Here is a 25,209-nt window from a genome sequence, read left to right on the forward strand (position 1 = left end):
TTCTTCACTATCGTACAATCGCGTGAGTACCAAAACATGACAAAGCGGACTCTGCCACCTACAGGCCGGAAGCGTGAAAAACATGCTGTCTGCTCCATGGCTCAAACACGAACAGTGGTGGAAGATGTACTCAGATCTTTCACTCAGCTAAAAGTAGAGATACCACAATGTCGTCACTGACAAATAAATTTCTACAATCAGAAGTTTACGTACAAATGAAGATATAGTATCAAAGGTAAAATAATGCTATTATGCGTAGTATAATATGGTTAGGGCTGTACATTTGCGTGTATTTCATTACTCATTGTTGAATACAGAGTGTTATTTTTATTTCCATTTATGACTGAAATCCAGTTCAATCCAATCCAATGATCAAACTTCACACAGGATAGCTCCCTATCCCTGTACTGTTTTCTAACTGAACATGAACTTGAAAGTAGGTACAAGCACTGTTGGGGTTTCTGATGTTGTTCCCACTCGCCCGCTTGTTTAAAATCATTGCCTTGGAAAAATGTCATTACACTATTGGTTACAGGCATCTATTTTCTCAATGTTGTCACCTCATGCTCTTACTTGCTCTGCTAAGAGTTAAAGATTTGAGTGTAGCCTATTGATTTGGTGTGAATTTAATAAATTGCCTCTTCTTTTATTTTATAATCCATTCATACTGCAGAATAGTCATTTGTTATTTCAACGGATGAAAGCATTGTTGGACCTATCTATCTATCTATCTATCTATCTATCTATCTATCTATCTATCTATCTATCTATCTATCTATCTCTCTCTCTCTATATATATATATATATATATATATATATATAACATTTACTAAAAGAAACAAAATCACAGTATTGTTTCTAAAGGATAACAAGCATGTAGAAACTAAAAGTGTGCATGTACTCATCAGTGCGTTTGTTGTTTGGTCTATATGGTAGGCTATGACATTCAGTTGAAATGTAACATTTGCAGTACCATGAGTGTTCATGCATTGAATATAGGCTTAGACCCTGAAGCTGTTTACCAATATATGAAAAAAAGCGAGGCGCATGTCAGCATCCTTGTCTCGTTAGTGACCGCTACACTGCGCTTTGTGCGATGGAGGCGTGAGCAGCGACAAAGACGCCAGGAGGAAACAGTGAAGTGTATGGAGGGTGATTAGTGCCCGGAGGATTAGAGGAGAAGCAAAGGAATCACTGTCAGAGTAGTCATTGTGCTAAATGGATTTATCAGTGCCGTATGATGTATTCACACTGTTGCCGTTTGCACTGTGGAGAATCGTGTTTTTTTTCCCAAGAAGCATATCTTCCATCAGTTCTTATCCCGCTTGCAGAGGTGAAGCTCGAAGTTGAGCTTGTGCAGTTGTTTGTGCTCATATGAAAACAAGTCTGAAAACAATATTGAAAATGTATGAAAAAACATTTCCCAGCAGCCACACAGACCTGAACCCAATCCATGTCTACAATGCTCCCAGTTTGGTCAGTTCACATTTTCCGCGGGTGGGAAGCCAGTGAGGGATCACATCCTTTTTGGGTCATTAGAGACTCCCACTGGTTAGTAGGGGCTCCTTTATGGAGCAACATGGAGTCTGGGGGGTTATGCTTTGTCGCAGAAAAGACACACACTAGTGTGGAGAACTTGTAAGTCAGACGATCACAGTACCTTTCTCACACACAGGGACATAAACTCATATGGTTGGTTAAAAAGACCGTGAGGCTGTGTGGCAGCCATCATTAAAACTAGTGGAATATTATAAAAATAAAACTATAACGATGCCTTTAGAACAAATAGACTGCTGGCAATGACAAACAGCTCTATGGGAATACATTAATATTATTTCTCCCTCCTTTTGGCACATGACTATCAAAAGTCACATATTTCACTTAAAAAAAAACATAACGCACTAACATGAGTCTCAGCAGCAAGTCTGAAACTGGCAAATAGCCTCTCCTCACCTGCAGTATATCCCAGAGGCTGTAAAAATAAATACATGTAAAATAAATGTATTGCTATTATGTTTTATTACCACTACTTCCCTGTCCTGTGCTGAGTGGCTGGATGGACAGTAAACCTACTGACTGATCTGAAATTCTCAAACCAATGAATAAAAAAGAAATTGGTTCTCTTTAAGTCTTTGAAACAGTCATCGCTCCTCTGTTAACACGCCTATTCATTTCTGCTCGCTCATTCCTGGACTACAGCGCTGCCACTCAGCCAAGCTTTTCATGGACTCAGCTCTAATTCCTATCAAAATCCAGTCTAATCCGGGCGTCATTAATTCCCATTAAGACGCATCTCCGGCTCAGACTCTGCTGCCCCTGTTGTGGCATTACTCACCCCTCATACACGCGTACTTCGCGCGGTGAGGGCTCCATGTCTGTGCGTGAGGGAGGATGCTCAGAGCGGACCCAGCCTTCCCAGACACCAGCAGGTTCACGCAGTCTGTGCGCTGTTCTCCCCTGCTCTGGATGGTACTGGGATGTATTTTGGAAGGGGGGTCGGGCAGCAGCGACCCACCAGCATCACCGCCACTGAGCCTGACATGAATGACAAGTAAAAGAGCTCTTTCAAGCGAGCAAATAGCACAGGAATGTGCTCAAGTCTGCTGCGCTGCGCTCAGGCTTCTCAAAGCGACATTTTGGACCTTTTGGACCCACCTCGTTTTGTTTGTAAACACCCAGCAGAGAAGAATTAAGAGAGCCCTTTCCATGTGTTTTATTTTGTTATTATTATTTTTTAATTCTCTTGTTTAAGTCTCTTTTTTTTCTAGAGAGGGGGTGGAGTGGGTTTGCTGGGAGTGTTTTTCTTTTGTCGAGCGTGCACCAGACAAACTTCTACCATGGCACTGGTTATGGAGCCTGTGAGCAAGTGGAGCTCCGGTCAAGTGGTTGACTGGATGAAAGGTAAGGCTTCAGGCACGATGTGAGCCAGACGGAAACTGAGCTCGCCAAACTGCTGTATTGCAATGAATGTAGCGTAGAGGCGCGAGTCGAGATGCATTTCACCACTCGAGATGCCAACAGAGAACAAAAACACCTGCTGAGCCTCGGGCTCTTTGCCTCATCCGCAAGCGGCTTCTAAATGCTTTTAATTACAGCATCAGTGTATTTGATCGATTTTTTTTTCCTCCGGCCAGCTTCGACGTGGGGACGACTTGTCCTCTCAGACCAGCGTGTTCTCCGGAGCCTGACACATCCAAACAGCTCAAAACGCTTTAAAAGCTCCATTGTGTCCTGCGGTGGTTATTGTTAACGCGGGGCTGCCTCGCAGGAAGCTGGGAGACACAGCGGAGATCCACTAATTACACACGAATGATCACCCCTCTCGCCGCATCTGGGGTCAGAATCGGCATATTCTAATAAGAAAAGGTTCAGGTTATGCGTGAAATATTTAGAGTAAGAGCGATCACTCTCTAGTATCAGAGCTTGTGCAGCCATCTGTGCCAAATGTTGATCCACAGATGTTGGAAGTCATTAAGAAGTCACAGCTGACTTAGAAAAGCGACATGTGAGACAAGCTTAAATAGTTTTAACACCTGAAACCCAAAGTGATGCTCATCCATTAGTATTTAAGAACACATCAGCTCTGACTTAAAGTTGCTATTCAGGTGTAAGGGCATTTTGGTGGAGGTCACAACATCCCTTCAGCAGGCAGAAGAGGTTATGGTGAGGAAGCATTTTTAAACTTAATCAATGGAGGCCTGGACATTCAGTTTAAGTTGGAGATTTTGACGAAGTTGAAGTTGTTAAGAGAAATGAATCATTCATGAGATTTGGTTTGTTTGGATGAGAGGTCCCTCAAAGGGAAATCATCAGCTTGAGACCTTTAAGGGCCCACGCGTGCCTGTCAGGAGACTTTCAGGGCACGGATAACTCATTCGATTTTGTTGCTTTTTGTCTGCAGCTTGCACTGCAAAGTGGTTACCACTGGCAGTCTGCTACTATCAAATGTGTACAAAATGCAAGAGAAGATGCTGGACTCGACGGGAGGACGCCTTCCAAGTCTGTGTCTGTCTGTTAGTCCTGTAATTGTTCCAGTATTGTGTGTTGTTTTGCAGAGCCACGTGCTCACGTGTCAGGCCACAGCCCTTCAGAGACGCTCCGGATGGAACGTACACATACATCTTTACTGCCTCGACACACACTGACACACACACACACACACATACACACAGGCAGCCTTAGTCATAATTCTAAGCCTGGAGGCCTTTTCTGCTGGCTCAGACATATTATGATTGCAAAGATCAGACCTCTCTTAGTATGAGTTGTGTGCTACAAATTGTACCTGAATCTGACGCTGCCTTTTTAAACGGGGTGTTTTTGTGGCCATGCTGGCTCAGTGAAGACACAAAAGGCAAGAGGATTTATGCAAAGACAAAGGGGACACAGGGACGGTGGGATGTGGAGAAAGACAGAATGACCACAACAGTTCACATGAGATCTAAGATGATCTGTAAATAAGCTGGTCACACCAGTGAGGGATGTGGGGGGCGGAGATGGGATATGAGAGAGAGCTCTTCAGTGTCCCACATCTGACAAGTGGAGCAGAGACGATTCTGTGCCCAGAGCCCAGTAATGGTAATTTAAAGTGAGGGACAGAGTGGCACTGAGAGACACTCTGAGGGAGAGGAAACGGAGAGAGGGGGGCTTCATTCTTGTCTCACATCCATTCTCAGCTCCCCAGGACTGGCAGCGTTTTGTCATTAGCATTCACAGGTTCCATTATTAGCATACCGCTCCGTGATGTCACTGGAGGCCAAATAGGGGCACCCTGTGACCTTCCCACAATCCCTCTCTCCACCCCCCTCCTCATCAGTGTTTTGTGTGAGCAAGACGCTCTATTCCCAGCTGCGACAAAGCCTCTTTAAAGAAGAGATCCCCGTCACAAAAGAGAGAAGGATTCCAGCTTTGGCTGAAATTTGCTTCTGACGAGTGCATGGTAGCTGTGCAAACACTTATGATAGGTGCATTTGCAGTGATGTTTTTATGAACTGTGTGTGAGGCACAAACCTAATGCAGGCTTACTATAATCTCTTCCTGACTCTGTGAGTTAACATAATGCATGTTTTGTGAGGAATATCAGTTTTATCTTTGTTCTCTATCAGTCTTTTTAGCACACACTCTCTCTTCTTGTCTGACGCACACGCTGACAGTGATCAGTGACAAGTCAGATTAACAGAAATCCGCGATAACGATGCTAACAGCCTTAAATGTCTGTTTTACCTCACGCTACCAGTGGATTATCTGGGATGGAGATCGGGATGTGTCAGTGCCGTGCTTTTAATTTCTCCTCAGCGTGCCTGATAATCTGACCCGTGCATTAAATGGAGAGGAAAATTGATGTAGTGATTACTTAGAGCGAGCAGCGGAGGATGCTTCATCTGGAGGGGTTTTCTATTATGTGATGCTGAAGTCGGAAGGGGATAAGATATGTCATTTCAGCTTCAGCAGGGAGAAACGCCACATTTTAGTATCCAGGAAGAGCCTATTAGTCTCACATTCTGTGTCTGTGATGTGAGTCTTAACTAACAACCTCATTTATACGGCACACATCAAAAGTAGCGCTACATGACGCTTTACAATATCATTTAAAAATTATTGCTAATGAAATCAGCAGATAATTGCTTCGGCTAGATGTCTCATGCTACCATGTAGGCACTTTTTGGAAGGCATCATGTCCCCTCCTCACTAATTTCTTTATTTGGTCCTGCGGTCAGGGAATCCCTGCCAAAACCCTGCTTCATGGTTTCTATGGCAACATGGGGAATACTTCTTTGACATAATGAGTCTCAATTAACTTGGTAAAGAGGCTGATTAGTTAAGCCTTTAAATTTTATGCAAAACCATGAAACTCCCTATGTTTCCTCTCCACCGTTTAGCTGCCAGCTAAACCAGGTCTGAATGCTTGATCAGGTTTAGGCACAGCACTGAGTCACATGTACATGATTGGTCCACAGCGATGAAAAGACAAGATGAGCAAAGAGTTGTCAGTGTGTGTGTTTGTGTGTCCCTCTCTCACTGAGGAGATGGAAACAGACCGAGTGTATAGAAAAAGCCTTACAAAGGCTACTCTCTCTGTCTCCAGTGGTAAAAGGATAGCCAGTTAGCATGCAGAGCACTTTCTAGTCACGGTCTGCTGTGATATATATACGTATATAAATGAGATAGAGATGAAATGATTAGACAATTAATCCAGTAGTCTTTGGACAGAAATTTACTGGCAACTATTGTAAAATTCAAAATATATACTGATTCCTGTTTCTCTAATGTCAATACTTGCTGATTTTTTTTCCCTCTGTGAATGAAATGAATATCTTTGGGGTTTTGGATGGATGGATGGATGGATGGATGGATGGATGGATGGATGGATGGATGGATAGATAGATAGATAGATAGATAGATAGATAGATAGATAGATAGATAGATAGATAGATAGATAGATAGATAGATACTTAATAAATGCTGGATAAAACATTTTACTATTTTCTGACATTTTTGAGAAAATCAGTCTTACCCTCAAATCATCAGTATCAGTTTTCCACATAAATGGTGTCTGCTTGATATGAAAGTTAATAACATTAAAGTAAAATTAATTTGATGGTTACTTATTCGTAACATTGTGCTATGCACATCGTTAGGGCAGTGGAGTTAACAGCAGAGAGGGTGGACACAGTGTCACTAACGCCCATACAAAATGCAGTCCCATTCAGTGCTATTGAAATAAATGGCACCTGTGTGCAGATTGCATGCAGTTTATGTTGACTTTCATGTCAGAGAATGGTTCATTCAAATGTATTGTCATTCTTGAGTTTCTTTTGTAATGCTGTTGTATTAGGTTGAATTCTAAGTTCATGTCAGTATACGCTGTATTGATGCAGGCCTCAGCTGATAAGCTGAAGACCGTTGATGCAGTAAGGAGATGCAAAATCAGTCAGTTTGTTTTAGTCTGGTGCACTTGATCAACAGCTTCGCTGAAAGACTTCACACCTGCTGCAGCAGTGAAAGATGTAAAACAAGCTGAGCAGAGACACACAGTCCCTTCTTAGTTGAAATCCTGTTCATGGTTCGAGGCTGAAAATGCACCTCAGGACTGTTGATGTGGGGGAATCTGTCAGATTTCTTGTCCGACACGGACGGTTTCACACTTAGGACATAACAAAACACAACCTGTGCTCACACTTAAGAGATTTACAGTACATGTTCTGGCAAGAGAAGTGATATCAAGTCCTATCAGAACACATTATGCAAATTGAACATTCACAAGAAATGAGAAAATCTGATACCGCCAGCAAACAAAATTTTCACCTTGTCGCGCAGTGCTGAAAGTTATCTGTCATCTTGTGCGGTTCCCTTAGGCCTGGACGACTGCCTGCAGCAGTACATCAAGACCTTTGAGAGGGAGAAAGTAGGGGGGGACCAGCTGCTGCGCATCACCCACCAGGAGCTGGAGGATTTAGGAGTGTCCAGAATCGGCCACCAGGAGCTCATACTGGAGGCTGTGGACTTGCTCTGTGCTCTGGTGAGTCCAAGCTGCCCACGCCGCCTTCCCACTACTCTGTACTGTCACTTCAAAGAGTCTCAGACCACTTCTGTTGGATGAAGTTTCTGTGGCACATTTGGTGCCTCCTCAATTTATCAAGTACTTTCAAAATTCACTGGATAAACCCCAAAGATGTGGCGTCATCAAGCGAGAAAATAAGGTTGTTTTCTTAGCTCTGAGAAGTTGACATTTTGGATATGTAACATTTCAACTGACGGGATGATGTGTTAAGTCTTTTGATCAGTTTATTCAGTTATCAGTGATCAGTTGATTGTTCTGTCAAAATAAACACAATAGTCTTACAAATGTGGACTTTAAACTTCATGGGAAAGTGTTTTCATTGGCCTCAGTTTTCAAACATCACAGCAAATCTACCAGAGTTAATAATCTGGCCAAAATATCCGCTACAGGCAAATCTTACAGCTGTCATTAGTGCTGACATGGATTACAGCCCCCTCTTCAGCTGATTTCTGCTCTTAGTCTCAGAAACACAAGTTTTGCATGTGTCAGCATGATAGACTGCTGCTCTGCTGATAGGGCTAATGTGCAGCGGAAACAGTGAAAGCCTCATATTTACACTCCATGCGTCACTGCAGCGACCTCGGATTGGTGTTACCTTGTGATTCAGGTCAGCAGGGTCACAGTGACATATGACACCAGTGACAGTGCAGTTCAGGACTGTCCACCCCCCCAGTGTCAAATGGAGTAGTTTCTGATGTGAAGCACTTTTAGTTTAGTCAAAAACACATGAGTAAAGTCAAAGTAAATGTTTTTTGTCCCAGAGGAGAGCCTTTACCAGTGTCTTCACTTTTGCAAATCCCCCTACTTGTCTGTGAATCTAGCCTATAAATGTGTGCTCATGTACTTCATGTGTTCTTTATAATGCATTCAGTTGGAAAATCTGCGGTGCAGTCAAGTCTTTTTGGCCTTAAATTTGCAGTATCAGTGGGAAAATCTTCTTTCATTGCTTTTCCCATTTATTCATTGATGTGTTCTATTTCTATGCTTGTTTATGGTTTGGAATCTGTGTTCGTTGATTTAGGCATCTGCTAATTCACATGCTATCTAACAATTATTTTTCATTACTGACTTATCGACAGATTATTTTATCGATTAGTCTTCTGTAACATGAAATGTCAGAAAATGAAAATGAAAGTGAAAATTTACAATGTTACAATTTCACAGTCTGACCTGGCGTCTTCAAATCTTTTGTTTACAAGAATATGGAACAAAGGAAAGCAGTAAATCCTCAAAGTGGAGGAGCTGAAACTGGCCAGCATTTGATGTTTTTGTTTGAAAAATGATTAATCGAGTTATCAGAATAGTTGGTAATTTGACGGTCTATCAGCTGACTAACTCTTTCACTTGTACTGCATCTACTTGCCAGTTTGACAATGCAGTATGTTGTCTGTAGAAAGAGATTGGAGAAAGTAGAAGTTAACTTTGTGGCTTTAACTTTATTGATTTATTTTTCAACTGGTTGTAGGCGTGCCATCCACCTGTGGAAACATGCTGAATCAGAGCCTTATTTAAAGGGACAATCAGGCAATCAGAAAGTATACATCAGTGGTGTCTCTCAATAACAAGCTTTTCGAACTAATTTGCTGCTCTTGTACCAAAATGGACATCTGTGCGTTAAGTGCGAACAGTTCAACTGAGGAAATATAAAAGGAGGAGATGGTAGAGGATGAATGAGAAGTAGGAATGAAGGAGAGAGGGTGGAATAGAGATGAAGATATGTTAGCCCAAGAGACACACAGAGAGGCTGGATGGAGATTTAGTGGACTGAGGTCACAGATGCAATCTGAATCTAAAGTCCTCTCATCCTGCATCGCTGCACGGGGGGCCCTGCTTCAGCCCCAAAGCTCTTTACGTAACTGGGATTTAGTTTTAAGTCTCTCAGGCACTGCTGTATTAAATATGATTAGCGGCCCTCCTGCTGCGCTCTCCCCTCCCAAGAAACTCTGACGTGACAGACGCCCACAGGCCTGCACGTGCAGTTCGCCGTTCAGAGTAATGAATGTTCTGCTATCCCTAGACATGCAAAGTGACAGCTGGAGGGGAGCGGGGCTGGGTGGACGGGTCAGTGGTTTCTTTCCTCACATGTTTGTCATATGAGCAGCATCTTCTATAGTGCAACACGGTGGGATCCTGTTCCAGTGGTCTTTGTATTCACAGAGCAATGTCGGTTTCGGCCTCCACACTGCAGGAATTCTTGGGAGGCATCGCAGTGAAGACAAACACTGACAAACTGGTCAAACAGAGCGAATTTACTTTCCTCTCTCCTCTAGAATTATGGTCTGGAGACTGAGAATCTGAAGACTCTTTCTCATAAGCTTAATGCATCTGCCAAGAACCTGCAGAACTTCATCACAGGCAGGCGGCGCAGCGGCCATTACGATGGCCGAGCCACCCGCAAGCTGCCCAACGACTTTCTTACCTCCGTGGTGGACCTGATCGCTGCAGCCAAAAGCCTTCTGGCGTGGCTCGACAGGTGAGATTTGTGAAAAGGTGCATACGTGATATACTTAAACATGTTAAAAGGCATGCATAAAGACATAACTACACTTTTGCACACACACACTGAGGCATTCGTGCACAGTGGTTTCCCTTTATTTTTTGAAGTTACAGTAACATCATTGGTTTTAATTAAATCACATTTTGCACCACTTAGATTAAAATTTTGGTCCTTGGGCAAGCCCTGAAGTTAATCTTACATACATATTTACAACTGTTAATTGTATCTTCAAGCAAACAATTAACTCTGGACGGGACTGGACGTGACATGGTGGCCTATACCTTTGAAATTTCTCTTTAGATTGCTTTAAATATATAAAAAACAGCTTCAAAAAGGAATGGGGCGATCTTGTCGATCTTGTAGTGTGTTTAGGAGATTCAGTGTGTTCTCACCACAGGCAGACCAGTTTTGTTTTTCATGTTGTGTCCACGACCAATCAGCTGACAAGAAACGATGAGTAAAGGACTTATATAAGTAGATTTTGACAGTTTGGCCAAAAAGGCACTGAGCAAGTCTATTTATATGTTGCTTTATCCCTTTCTTCTCTGTGGGATTGTGCCAATGTGTTTGCGTCTGTTTGTGTGTGTGTGTGTGTGTGTGTGATGAATTTGGAAGTTCAAAGCAGACAGCATTCAACAGAAATAACAAAGTGAGCTGCTGTTTCTTCTCCCATACACTCGTCATCTACATAATCTACAGCATCCATCCTAATTAAAATTCATCATCTAGTGTTTGGTTTTCAGGTCTGAATGCATCATCGTTGACAGAATTACAGTTTGCAGTTTATATATGACTCTGGAGTCATGTTGAACAGAGGGAAAATAAACCTGGAAATAAAAGCAAAACAGTGATTGTTTTGCTGTATGCAGTAAAGATACAATGAAACAATTAACTAAATCTTTACACATTGTCAGCTCATATTTATCTGATGAATGAAGATGCTGCTTTTATTCTATATGTGTATTAACCACTTAATGTTTATTCACATAATTCTTACATAAAGCATGTAAGGAACAAGAATATTATTCTCTGAAATCTGACTTTGCATCCTTTAAAACATGTGCACAGAAATAAACGAATCTTTATGCATGTGTATGTGCATGCGTGTGTGGGCTGCCGTATACGATGCTGTGTTTGGAAATGATCCCACGGATTGACCAATGATTTAGTCTCAAAGGACGAATGATCTAATGGTTCATTCCAGGTGCTCCTTCTTTTTCAGGTCTCCATTTGCTGCGGTGGCAGATTACTCCGTGACCAGAAACAATGTGATCCAGCTGTGTCTTGAGCTCACTACAATCGTACAACAGGTAAAGGAATTTGTAGCCTATAATATACTGCTCAGACATACAGCTCAAACCCAGTAGACCCAATTAAATTTTACATCAAAATATCTCCACATGAGAGTATTATGGTGATGCCAAAATGCATTGTTGTAAAGTACACTTGTGCACGTGTCCAAAAAAAATGTATTTGAGGGTTTTAGAAACGTCTGTACATGATACATATACAGTATACATGCATATGTTATGTAAGCTAAACAGTAGTAGTTCAGAAACAGTTTGCTTTATGCTTGATACAGAGAAAACTGAAGCAGCATTTCGCTCAATTCCTTGCATAAACATGCAGTCTAGAACCTCTAACATGCCAACACAGCTCCTATATCCTCCATCATCCATGCACATACACACAAACATGAGTAAAATTAAAGGTTTAAACCAACGAAGATACACATGAGTGCAAAGATGAAGAAGACCTTCATTCTGTCCATGCACTAATATTGGTGCAGCTGTACATTTGAAACACAAAATACAAAAGATGTGTTCAAAACTGAAGACACTGCAGATCAGAAGAGATGTGAGAAATTAGATTTTAATTTCAACTGTCAGCCTGTAAATTTAATGCTGACGAACGCAATCTGCCCTGTACGACCCCGAAAGATCGGTAAATAATGAGAGAAGTGATGCTTAATAAGTGTGAGGACAGTCTCTCTGGAGGATGATGTTTATATGGAGTTAAGAGAAAAATGTAAGTGGGAAAAATGAAAGGTGGGAGTGAAGGAGGGCGACAGCGAGAGAGCCGAAGGCCGAGAGAGGAGGATTGGCAGAGAGAGAGAGGGAGAGAGAGAGAGAGAGAGACATGCCTCCGCATTGGTGAATCATTTGTTTTGTGTTTGTGCATGCCTGTGTGGGAGTGTTGGGGGTTATAGGTGCCAAGCTGCTCGGTTTTTGCTTATATCCACCTACAGCAGAAATGCCAATAATAACTCCATTTTGACACATTCTCCTGAGGTAACATTGCTCTCTCGATGTTCCCCAGGACTGCTCTGTGTACGAAACAGAAAACAAAATCCTGCATGTGGTGAGTTGCTACCTTTATTACCCTGCATCAAATGTAAATGAAGCTATAATGCGCAAACGTTAAGACGGCTTTCATCCCTAATGTGTCCTCCCCAGTGTAAAACTCTGTCCGGAGTGTGCGACCACATCATCTCGCTGTCGTCGGATCCCATGGTGTCCCAGGCGGCACATTTGGAAGTTGTGCAGCTGGCTAACATAAAATCCACTGAAGGACTGGTAAGACTATCCCTCAGTCAGATTTACAGAGACACATTCACTTTGGGGGAGTTTCTCATTGGTCCCCTACCCAGGGTGTCTTAAAGGATGATTAATTACATAATAATTGAAATAAATAACTTAACAATTAGCCAGTGATATTGATGGAATGGGGAAATCATTGTAGTACAATAATAGCAATTAGTCAGTAAATAAGATTATAATGGAGAAAATAGTTTTTGCCAATTGTATTGAAATTAATTGTAAGATAATAACATTAGTATTTAGTATTGTGTTATGTCTGGAGAAGCTTATATGATAGCCGGTAGTTACTGAGTGTTATATGTTTCAGCAGTTGTACTGTAAAGCCAGTTCTTTCTTGGTTATATGTTTTATGACGTCATCTTAACTTAACACTTGCTGCCAGTGCTGCCCAAACTAATGTCGACACCACAGCTTCCATGATACACTTTCACTATACCTACTTTTAAATTTTACAATAACTAACCCATAAATCTTTTCACAGCCTTTGATATCATCTTGTTTCTCTGAAATACACTGGTCATTTCCAAATAAACCTTAAGACTTCAAACACTAACAAAATTCACTGGCTTTTGACACCCTGTAAAGTGTGAATTGAACTGTTTATTAGAAATGTACTGGTGGTTTACACATGAAGAAAACATGGAAAATGTAGAGTGCCCTGTTTCATTGAAATATACTGCTAGTTTCCATATACCACATTAAAACATAAATAGAGCATAATTCCATTGCAGACTGGCCTTGCAGCATGTTTGTAATATAGCAGCCAATAAATTAAAATATCTTCCGTAGAGAATAAATGGATAATAATGTTGAAAACTGGCATTTTGATATACGATAGATCTATGGAGTCATTCATCCAGTCACACCCTACTGTGGACCAAACTCCCAAAATTTTGGCGCTGGCTTTTCTTTACTCAGCAGCGTTGCACCACACACACCCCCTTTCATGGTAAACACAACAATCTGGAGGAAGCACACAAGCCCAATACCCCGCTACACATGTGGCTCCTGCACACAAGCAGACTTTCAATATACTTTTCATAGCACTTGAATACGGTTCAATACACTTGTTTTCCAGGTTTGATGAAATGAACACAGGAAAAAGATACCACAAAAGTAAAGTATAAGAATGATGGAGGAACCTACAGAGACTGAAACAGCATGACTTTGACAGCATATTGACCTCTGTTTGATTCAAATATGGCATGTGCAAATGATCTTGCAGCATGTATTTCACTCACTGCAAACAATAGTCAATTCAACCACTGATACTAACTTTTCTTGATTGGTTTCATTCAGTTATGTCACAGTCTTTAACTCTTTCTTCTGTGATTCGAACAACACACACCAAGTACAAATTACTTTGGATTGCATATTAATACTGTATTTGCTCATTTACCTGTAGACATATTGAACCATGCAAAATTGTGTTTTTTATTTATTGCCCAGGTTTTCATATATCTAAATGTCTAAGACTTCAGCCTCAACCAAAATACAATGAAGGTGAAGGGAATTTCACTCGTGGTGCTCACAGCACTGAAAATCTGCATTAAATATTCAGAAACATCTCTTTCCAGAAAGAGTGTCCCCTGGTACTGGGGTTAATACAAAGACTTTGCTGTTAACGGTTTTCATCCGGTTATCCAGAGTATCTGGCCCATTGTCTCTGCAAAGAGAAGTGGCTGTTGAATTTTTAAATTGACACTTTAAGCATGAGTCGTGGTGTCATTTCACATTTCCAAATAACAAGAATATTGAGGTAAAATATAAACCGTGTGTGCTGCTGTACTGCCCAGTATCTAATGGAGCTCTCTGCAGCCGTGCCGAAACTGGGTTTTGCTGAGCTTGTGGGCATATGAGTCAGTCGATAAAAAGCAACTTGGAAAGAACATGTTACCCATGTTGAAAACACAACATGCACAAATTTGCATATTGCAATGCAACAAAATGACTGTGCACATGCTTTTGGGACAAAAGTAGCAAACTGTAGCATTTAGCAACAGAGAAGACACTTATTTATGCCACCACTGTATAACCATCAGCACTTTTGTTGGACTCCATCTTTGCACTGACCTACACTCAGGCACGAGCACCCTGCTTGGGGCCACAATAAAAGCCCCACCCCCACGCAAATGTTAGCAGGGGGCATGGAAGTTCTCTCATCCGTTCAGTGAAACCTGAACACAACAGTGGCCCAAGTGGCCTAAAAATAAACCTCTTACACTCATCTTGAAGATTGGCATGCTGCTTCTGTGTATCTGTTTGTGTGTGTGTGCGTGTGTGTGTGTGTGTGTGCTCATGCACATCTGTGTATGCGTGCGTCTGGGTTTGTGTTTGTATGTAATGAACTTTAGAGCTCTTTTAGTGGAAACTTTGAGTCTGAAACAGTATTTGGAGATAAATAATGTTTGATTTCATCTGCTTGAAGGAGCATTTGAGTGACACTCACCACATGACATTAATTCATTAATGCGCCGCCTATGTTTGGAAAGTGCACCCATGAGATATTTAAGGACCTTCCTGTAGTAATTTCAGCATTTGTCTGATCAGGCAAATCCAGTCTCAGCATGAAAAACACACTCACTGCTGCAAGAAACATAACTGAGATAAATTCCTTCTCATTTTGCACTCCAGGCAGATTAAAACAAATGCTAAGATTTGCAAATACTATGCAGTGACCCTGGTCTGCTCTGCAAACGACTGTGTGGTTGAGTTGAGATGCGTTACATGAGCCTTACGTTAAAGTTAGCTTTAAAATGTAATAATTTATATTCCTGTTGCCTTCCTGCAGGGCATGTATATCAAATCCACATATGACGGTTTGCATGTCATTACCGGCACAACAGAGGGAGTAAGTATAAGCCTTGTGTTCACCCACTGTATGTAGATCTTTGCACACTGTAACAGTGATTTGGTTGTATCACAGTAGGCTGTGTCATGACAGTGAAATGGAGCAGCAGTGAATGACTCTGCCTCTCTGTCTATCCATCAGTCCCTGGCTGACCGCTGTAAGAAAATCCACGCTGGAGATGAAGTCATTCAGGTCAATCATCAGACAGTGGTGAGGCCTCATTCTTTGCTCTCGGCCTTATTTTTTGTGTTCGTCATATTTCCTGACTGAATTTGCATATGATTTTTTCTGTGTGTTCTTCTTATGCGTTTGCAAATTGTTTATGCAGACGTATGTTTAATTCACATGTGCTTGTTTTGTGCACAAGGAAATACCTGCCTCAGTGCATATGTGTGTGTGTGTGTATGTGGTTCCTTTATACACCTTCATACCTGTGTTGCAGTACATCCTCAGTGGGCCACTGCAGCACTGCTGGACCTGTTATTGCATAAGTGGCTGCGTGTAGTGCCTCTTGTAGGTAGTTTTTTAGGATGTGGATGTGTTACTCAGGCCGGATGGGTATGTTACTTTGCTTGTCACAGGGTCAGTCAGAAGGTCAGCGAAAGTCATTGAACTCGTGTTGTCAAGAGCACTTCAGTTGATCAGGAAGTGCCTGCTTAGGGCCCTTAGCCAACTGTGGATAAGAGCCAGCGTTTTCAGTGTGATTTTTGTTAAACTGTTAGACACCAATAATGCACCCACACAAGTGTTCGTTCTTATTAAATAGATCTCTCCTCAGGACAATGTGGCCTGTGCTTGATTGACATCTCTTTAATATTCCAATTAGTTGTGTTGTGCAACTTACAAACTGTTGTGTGTTGTCAGTTGTGCCCAGCTTCAACGTGTCTTCTGAGCAGAGCACTCGTCAGGCTAAATAATTGGTCTTTCACTGGGTTTTGCTAAGAGACAAAACTGCTCAACCCGCCTGTTATTCAAGTATACATTGCATAGTTTAGATTCAGAGGATATAAAAGCAAAAACTTCCATTGGTGCACAATTCAAATATAGCCCCCTTTGTCAAATAATTGCTACTTGTGTGTGCAACAGCAAGACGTATGATAATTACACAGCTCAAGTCAGGTTCATTTCAGTCATTCAACTCACCCACTGAATAAGAGAGAGAATAAGCACAAATACAGAGTTGATTTTGGTGTCAAGACGCTTTCATCTCAGTGTGAAGCGTAGTTTAAAGGCTGCCAAAAGTGGGAGCGGGGACATGTCAGTGCATGCTCCTCATGGGGAACCAGAAGAAATACACTGTATCCCCACAGACCATTTTTTATGGCAGATATTTGAACCTGTCAGAGCAGGAAAAGCACAGGCGTAATTAATAACATTGATGATGGCTCAGAAGTGATGCATGAACAATAGCAGGGACCTGGAACTGAAACGCCTAAATGGATTGTGGCTATGATTGATGTTATTAAATACTCTTGTGCATTTCAGGGAGCATCTTGCTTTGTTATAGTTTCACTGACAGCGGCTTTTCAAAGTTGCAGCTTGATCGTCATGCGTCGGCACATGTCTCGTATCATCTAATGTTGGCACAGAACAGTTAAGCACATTCATTTCTTGTATACTAGCTGGAAAACAGTATAAAGTGAAGATCATGTTGCTGTTTTTTCTGTATGTGGTGTGAAAATGGTACGCGGTCACAAAGGTGGATGCTGGGGAGGAGGCAGTGAAGGAAAGATGTCCTGCTGCTGCTGAAATGAGCAGCAGCTGAGGGAGTTTGACAGCTTAAGTGGGTGATGGCAATATGTAAACTCACTTCACGCTGTTGTCTGATCCAAAACTGCACTGTCACTGCTAACATTTAGTCAGTAGAGCTGACGAGTAGCGATCTAGTTTTCACTATACAGTGTGTAGATATTGTTCATTAGAATTGCAACCAGTCGAAATTACATTACGCATATGTCGACTTGGAATTAAAACACGCCAAACAGGAACTTTGACATCTACAATTGCTATTACTGCTACTGATTAATGAAGAAGAGTGAGAAACAATACTGCATGGAACTGGTTGTGTCTGTGGTGGCCCAGGATTTGTTGCAGAATCTTTTCTAGAAGATAAGCAGCCAGCACTGAAAAGGGTTTAAGCAGTAAAGGAAAAACACATTCAGGCCTGAGAGACAGTAAAACAAACGGAGAGGTTTAAAAAATACCATTAAGGAAAGAAGAGACGCTTGAAACGGCTCAGGGATCTATAATTAAGGCAGCTGGGAGAAGTCCAGCAGTAAGACGCAGACCAAAGTTCACTGTATTTGAGCATGCTTTTTCATGGGAAGCAGATGTAAGAATGGCTGCTGAGGCAAAGGAGTGACATCAAACAAAGGAAATAAATCAAGGAAAAATCCACAGAGGCAAACGATGCCTTGTGATTAACTTTGAAAATATTTTAACACACGCAGAACAAGCTAAGAATAAGCTCAAGAAAAATGGGCAAATTATTTGTTGCTGTTGAGCACAAGAATGAAAGGCTATAAAAATAAAGACAGAATGTCAGAAATAAATAACTCCCGGCTGCGATGATGGGATCTCTGGTGCAGGAATGGTCAATAAATAGGGATGGTGTCAAACATATAAAAGAGCTCCACGCAGGACAATAAATTTTAACACTGGAGAGTGTTACCAGAATCCTCTAAAGGAAATGAAACAAAACAAAGAAATCAGTGGCATGATATAATATGAAACACCTTAAACGTTTCTATACCACGGCAGAGCAATAGGTAGTTGGGGAAAAAAAGCTAAAAATAGGGTTTCACTACTTTGAAAAAACAGTTTTTTCTTGGTCAGACGCAGTAAAACAATCTTTTCATTGTGGAATAAATCAGGCTCTGGATTATAAAAGTGTCTGTTTCAGCCTGTCTGTCTCTTTAATGCACTTTCTGTGTGAAGAATTTCTATGTAGTGGCTGTCAAGGTGAAAAATTACTTGGAAAGGAACGAAGTGATTGCTAGGTCAGTGCCTGAAAAATGCCCGTTTTTTCAGGCTGCTTGGAATACGCAAGATGTGCTGAAACTCAGTGCAGCCAGCCAAGCAAGAGAGGATGTTTTTTTCCCCAAACTGGACCTGGCATATCTGGTTCAGCTGCAGACAGCGTTTCTCTGGGCGGGATGTTTTTTGTGCCAAATGTCATCAAAACTGGGTTAAAGACTATTTACAAGGCGTGCAGCTGTTCACGACGCGCAACACCAGGGCTTACCACATCAGGACAGCGCCTGCAGATTGATATCACAGGAGGCGTACAAGATGCCCCATGGCATCCGACTTTGCTTTTAACATCCTCGTCAGCATGAACCGCGGAGGCAGCGGGCCGATGTTTGGCTTCCAAACATCAGGATCCACCTTTATAATTAAAGTAACGGCCGCTACGGCACCTTGAATAAAGTGCCTGTTTGGCAAACTTCAGCATAAAGCGAATAAGGGAAAAAGAAGAATCGTGCATGAGAGAGGAATGTATGTTGGACCCCTGAATCAGTCACTAACCATCAGCTTATTATTTCTGTAGTCATGGAGATGCCTCTGTGCTGAGGAAACCCTCATCACGCTATTGTTGTTTGCTAGGTGGGCTGGCAGCTGAAGAACTTGGTGAACTTGTTGCGTGGGGACCCTGCAGGTGTCACCCTGACGCTGAAGAAACGCCCGCAGAGCACACTCACCTCGACCCCCGCTCTGCTCAAGAACATGAGATGGAAGCCGCTGGCTCTGCAGGTACGACGGCCGGCCTTCGTCCTCCACCGATATGTTTGTGCTCGTCTGTTTGGGATTTGTATGTGTACATCCCTGTGCGTCTGTCCTCACTCATGTTCGAAATACGACTGCACCGACTCTGGACGCTAAACCGTCCCATAAATAGCCAAGAAAAGTTTTAGAAGTAGCACTTTTTAAATAGGATGCAATCTAGTACAAGAGCCCTGAAGCAAACAGTAGCTGTGTGAAACGTATAATATTTAATTTTTCTCAGACCATTCTCAATTTGTGAGTTATTGTAGCTACTGGATTTTAGCTGTATTACACAAGTATTGTCTCTATTCCTCTTTTCTCACCTCTCCTTTTCTAACGTACCACTAATTGGCTGAAGCATCATTCACTCGCAGGTTGACATATCGGCCCTTCCTGGCATCTGCTGTTCCGCTCCAGCCAAACCAGTTACATTACTAGGATCGTGTGCCTGAGCCACATTGGGTGGAAATGAGAGGGATGTGTATTAATGTAGCCCAGCCTTTCTTTGAGTCCCAGGCCAGAGAAAATGCCCCCCTCCCCAACCCTGAGGCCCTGAAGCGCAGTCCTGCTCAGCCTCCTCCCCCCTCCACATCACATCCCCATCCTCCCTCTCCTCCACCTAAATCAAATTTGCTCTCCTGCTGGCATTTTTAAAGACAGAAGAGGAAAAAGAGGAAGTGTAATGTTTCCTGCTCCGAGATGTGACTGAAATTAAGAATGTCAAGGTAGTCTGTTAAGTTAGTGAAAAGAACATTGTGCTGTGGAAGCCCTGCAGCAGCTCTCACACACATAATGGTCTTATGATGGAGCACACCTCCTTATAATACATCACTGATATTAGTCAGCTGTGAGTTATGCAACACATTAGCATAGTTTGAGCAGTGACAAATTAGTATTCTATTGTTGAAAGAAAGAAAGCTATCAACTGTTTTGTTTGGATGTCCATGTTTTATCACAGCAGAACAGGCATCTTGTGATTGGGTTACATCTCTCGAGTTATGTTGATTTGGCAGCCCCAAGACGGTTTTTAAAAAGGACATCGCATACTTATTTTATTAGAAAGGTGTCATGGATAAACAAGGAGCAATCTATCTCCACGTACTGCGTTAAACTATGTAGGCTATGACCAGGTTTTCCTTGACCTGAATGAGAGGGATGAGTAGACTGCACACCGGCCCGTCTTCCAGAGTACACCAGTTAGAACTGGAGCATCAGAAACGCACAGTACACTGCTCATTTCACGCTTGAGGTGCTCAGCAGCACAGTCTGAACCGAACAAACGGTCTCTGACTGACTGAGCTGCTGCGAACTCCGAGTTTTCAATGTGTCAATCCCTGTAACTGTTCCCTCTCTCTCTCTCTCTTCCTGTCTGTCTGCCTGTCTCTCCCTCTTTCGCACATATGCACACACATACTCACTCACACACAGCCAATCTTCCCTCAGAGCCCCAGCAGCAGCGTCGCCACCCCCACCAGCACTTTAAGCACTCCATCCAGGAGGAGTAGCTGTGCCCTGCAGGACCTCTACATCCCCCCTCCTCCAGCAGAACCCTACACCCCCAGGTGAACACACGCTTACACATGAAACACATTGAAGTTCACATGTAGTTACCAGATATTAAAGGTGTTCTGCAGAGTTTTTCACCACCAGTAGTGCTATGGAGCACTGTTTTAACCAGTGGGTCCCCAATTTGTTGATATCACACACACACACACTTTGGCAACACAATACGCAGTCCTGCCATCAGTTTCATGTTACCCCACTGATTGACTGGTGGTGTGTTGCAATGGATGTAAACAATGCACAATGAAAAATATTTTAAAATGGGCTTTTCAAGTGTTTTATAAGGAGGAATATTTGTAACACACAGAGCCTTCAGGAGAGAAACTTAACTTTATAACATTGTGTGGAAACTTCAACTTCTCAGACGGTCCACCACTTTGGTCCAGACTGAAATATATCAAAAACCATTGGATGGATTGCTGTGAATTTTTACACAGACATTCAGGGTCATCAGAGGATGAATCCTATTGACTTTGGTTATCCCGACTTTTTTTCTAGCCATGATCAGGTCATGCACTCCCATCAGCCTCAGCTGCACTTTGTGTTTAGTCCAAATAGCAGAATAACGAAAAGCATGCTAACGAAACTGGTGAACATTGTAAATGTTGTACCTGCGTAACATCGGCATGTTACTGCTGCTGCTGTGAGCACATTAGCTTGCTGATGTGAGCGTTTAACTCAACAGTGCATCACTGTGCAGGCCCGAGCATGGCTGAGTCTTAGTCGTGTTGTAATGTACATTTTTACCTGCAACATTAAGCACTAAAACTAAAATGTCCGCAATAAGTCCGGTGATATTCCCTATTTTTCTTACTGTCAAATCCATTGAAAACACTCAAATCAACTGGTCCTCAACCATTACTAATAACATTGTTACAAATGCTTTGAATTGTGTTCAGTGAATTTTTGTGCACCACCGCTGTGCACAGGCTGCTGATAATAAAAAGAAAAACATTTTGTGTGTAGAGGACTCTTGTTTTTTTGCTGTACATCAAAAGATGTTTCGGGTAACGTTTTTTTTAAATTAATATTATACCAAAGTTTAAAATTCAGTATTATTCCTCTTTGCCAGATAGCTGCATTGATGTTGAAAAGCTGTTATAAAAACATCAGTGAGTCACTCTGACACGTTCCTTCATCACCTTGAACGTGGACACTGTGCTTTGTCTGGAGTCAATACACAGACAGCACACACACCGAACGACTGCTGTTAACGCTCACTCAAACACCAAGTGTGTACAGCTGAAAATGGCCCCAACAAATGCAACATTATCTCCTTTTTGATTACCGTTTGCTAAAACCTACAGTCCACACCTGTTTCGGGAAGTAATTTAGCCCTTTAAAAATATATATATTCGTGACCTGTTTTTATTTTTGTCTCTTTGTGCATTCAGTAGGAATTAATGGGCTGAGGGCTCAGAGCCAAAGATATCTGGGAGAAGTGAGAAAGTATTGAGAGTTGGACTAATGCATTGTTTGTTTTGGTCTTTTAATGGGATTTATCGACAGCAATGAATATATCATCCTCATCCTTATAAATGTGGCTGTTTCTGACAGATCATATGCAGAACATTTCCATCTTCTTTCTTCTTCTTTTCTCTCATAGTCCAGATCGTCACTGGTGCTAAATTTACCTCCTGCTTTTTCTGTTTGCCACAGAGACGACAAGGGAAATCTGCCAGGTGACGATCCTCAATCGGACATCCATGTCACGGATAGATCTGAGTCACCAAACTCCTACCTGGACCAGGAGTGTCGGGGGCGTTTTCCTCTGGTGGAGGAAGATGCTATACTGTACTGTTACGAGTACGACCAGAACCAGGAGGTGTCATCAGTCCGCAGGGGGAGCACTCCCACCTATGGTAAGACCTCAGCCTCATCTGACGACCCGCTGCTGTAATCGTGAGAGCCGAGAGCTCAGAGCCCTGCGAATGTGACGTGTGCGTGCTCTCGAGATGTCTCTGAGACGTCTGCAGTGTTTTGATGTGTGTGTTTGTGTGCGTGGGCAGCTGTGTAATATTGACGTTCCCTGCGCCTCCTTGCTCCAGGCAGGCTCAGGCCCATCTCAATGCCGGTGGAATACAACTGGGTGGGAGACAACGAAGACCTGGCTAAGCTGAAGAGAGAGAGCAGGAGAGGTGAGTGGGAGGCAGTGGGAGAGAGAAAAAGAAAGGGAGGCAGAGAAAGGAGGGAGACAGAGAGGGACAGAGGGAGGTGAGGGCGAGTGGGTGGATATCTCATAATATCCTCACCCTCTCAGATCTCCGAGCCAAAAAGTGGAAGGATGAGCGTGTCTGTCAGAACTGATAACATGCTGGATATCAGTTCCTGCCTCTATCTCCTCCATATGCTCATAATCTATCACTGCTGCGTTTTTTCCCCTTCATCCCTCTCTCCCTGTTATTCTCGCGCTCAGCTTTGCTGTTTCTCTCTGTTTGGATATAAAAAGTACACTGTTGCTTTGGCAACTGTCGAAATATATCCAGAGATTTTTCACATTTTGTTGGCGACTATTGAGCTAGGTGGTAAATGGAGTGGGAGGAGACTGAATTGCTTTATTTCAGTCTCAAAGAAAGACTTGAGTGATGTGTTTGTTTCCTCTGGGGATGGTGTTGATATGTTGCTCCTTTGGGCTTTTCACAAAAAGTGATGGTGCTATATTTACCTACAGGAGGAGACAGTATTGGAAGTTTTGAGGGCTTCTGCCTGACAACAGCCTTCATTTGTAGATTTTTAATTCCTTTCATGTAGGTAGTCGTTTGAAATGGCAGCATTCACTGATCTCGGAGAGAGAGACGGTTCAATCACAGGCAACTGACTGGTTGTACAGTAGATTACAAAACGTTTGATCATTGTTGTGACTGTTGTAGCAACTAAAAGTCCACAGTTTGGATGGAAAATCACTTGAATTCTCTCCTGATTGCGCATACTAAAATGGTGCAGCATCTTATAATTCAGACGCATTGTGCGGAACTGTGCAGAGCATTTCATAGATTTTTTACAAGTGTAATTTAATAAAGTGTGTGCAGTGCTGAGTTTGCCTGTGTTGTGTCCCTGCAGAGAATTCCCTGCTGCGTTTTGCGAGTGAAGATAAAACCCCGGGGGAAGACTTCCTGCTGGGACGCAGTCTGAGTCAGAACAGGAGGAAGACTGAGCGAGGAAGCAGCCCCACCCATTACACGCTCGTCCCCGCCCTCCAGATGGAAGTCTCCCTGTCCACATCCAGCTCTGACTCTGCCTCCCTCTACCATGTCAGCACCTTATTTCTGTCCTAATTTGAGTTTTTCGTTGTAAACTAGCGGCGTTTAGCAGCACCGGCGCTTGCTGTGTGTCGTCACCACCATTTTTTTACGTTGCAGGTGTTTGAACGATCCTCACTGATGTCAAGGTCAAAGAAGAAGAGTAAAGGTGAGTGCATATGTTTAAGGACTTTTACTCGGGCGCTCACATGCACTCAAACCCATACATCAAACATGAGCAGGTGTGTCGCGAGGAGTGTTTTCTGACCCACTCGTCTGTTCTGCTCCCCTGCTGGCACCTGCAGCTGGAAGTCCCATGTCCTCAATCAGCAAGAGGCGGATTTCCTGCAGGGACCTGGGTCAGGGGGACTGTGAGGGCTGGCTGTGGAAAAAGAAGGATGCTAAAACCTATTTTTCTCAGAAGTGGAAGAAGTACTGGTTCATCCTGAAAGACACGTGTCTGTACTGGTACATGAATGAGGAGGTGAGTATGGTGATTTATTTATTTATTTATTTACAAATTCACAGCTGAAGCCGTTATTCATTGTGTGGCTTACCTGTGCTTTTCCTCGTCACAGGATGAGAAGGCAGAGGGCTTTGTCAGCCTCCCGGAGTTTAAGATTGATCGCGCCACTGAATGCAGAAGGAAGTTGTGAGTGATTTTCACCTGGACTCCAAGGATCAAGCCTCTTAGATTTGCATCTAGACTCTTTAGACCCAAAAGACTTCATGTTGCATGTTAAGATACAATCCTGTTTTATGGGTGCAGAGATACTATGGAGGTAAACTGCTCCTTGGCAGAAAAAAACATATATATTGACCAGTTTAGAGGACTGACCATGCAAAATGGACAATTCAGAGAGGATGCCTGACTGAATTTAAACCTGAGATTAGGAGCAGCAGAGTAGTTTGGATATAAGGATAGCAGGAAAGCAACGTTTTTGAGCTGGACTAGGTCATTTTTATTTTCATGGTACCCATCTTAAGCAAAGAACGGCAACTTGGCAGATACTCCTTTGCTGCTTAAGAAATGGACAGTACTGTCTCTGGCTGCACACCAGCGGCCTGAAGGCTGAGTGAAAGGTCGACTGTGGAGTTTTCTTTTAAAACATTCATTTGACTCTGATCTGGTTCAA

The 25,209-nt window shown here is 42.5% G+C and overlaps 1 protein-coding gene across 1 annotated transcript in view; it reads left to right on the forward strand.

Annotated features, from left to right (window-relative positions):
- The first annotated feature begins 2,837 nt into the window (after window positions 1-2,837).
- LOC121617541 (connector enhancer of kinase suppressor of ras 2-like) overlaps window positions 2,838-25,209 on the forward strand; it is a 28,577-nt gene continuing 6,205 nt past the window's right edge. The window contains exons 1-16 of the mRNA XM_041952734.1: window positions 2,838-2,901; window positions 7,353-7,516; window positions 9,829-10,031; window positions 11,260-11,365; window positions 12,375-12,416; window positions 12,512-12,631; window positions 15,447-15,506; window positions 15,648-15,716; window positions 19,113-19,259; window positions 20,700-20,833; window positions 22,494-22,696; window positions 22,883-22,972; window positions 23,895-24,085; window positions 24,194-24,242; window positions 24,379-24,557; window positions 24,652-24,725. Of these exons, the coding sequence (XP_041808668.1) occupies window positions 2,838-2,901; window positions 7,353-7,516; window positions 9,829-10,031; window positions 11,260-11,365; window positions 12,375-12,416; window positions 12,512-12,631; window positions 15,447-15,506; window positions 15,648-15,716; window positions 19,113-19,259; window positions 20,700-20,833; window positions 22,494-22,696; window positions 22,883-22,972; window positions 23,895-24,085; window positions 24,194-24,242; window positions 24,379-24,557; window positions 24,652-24,725 (1,895 nt within the window). The remainder of the gene's footprint in view (window positions 2,902-7,352; window positions 7,517-9,828; window positions 10,032-11,259; window positions 11,366-12,374; window positions 12,417-12,511; window positions 12,632-15,446; window positions 15,507-15,647; window positions 15,717-19,112; window positions 19,260-20,699; window positions 20,834-22,493; window positions 22,697-22,882; window positions 22,973-23,894; window positions 24,086-24,193; window positions 24,243-24,378; window positions 24,558-24,651; window positions 24,726-25,209) is intronic.

Source organism: Chelmon rostratus, chromosome 14 (assembly GCF_017976325.1).
Source record: "Chelmon rostratus isolate fCheRos1 chromosome 14, fCheRos1.pri, whole genome shotgun sequence".
Taxonomy (NCBI): domain Eukaryota; kingdom Metazoa; phylum Chordata; class Actinopteri; order Chaetodontiformes; family Chaetodontidae; genus Chelmon; species Chelmon rostratus.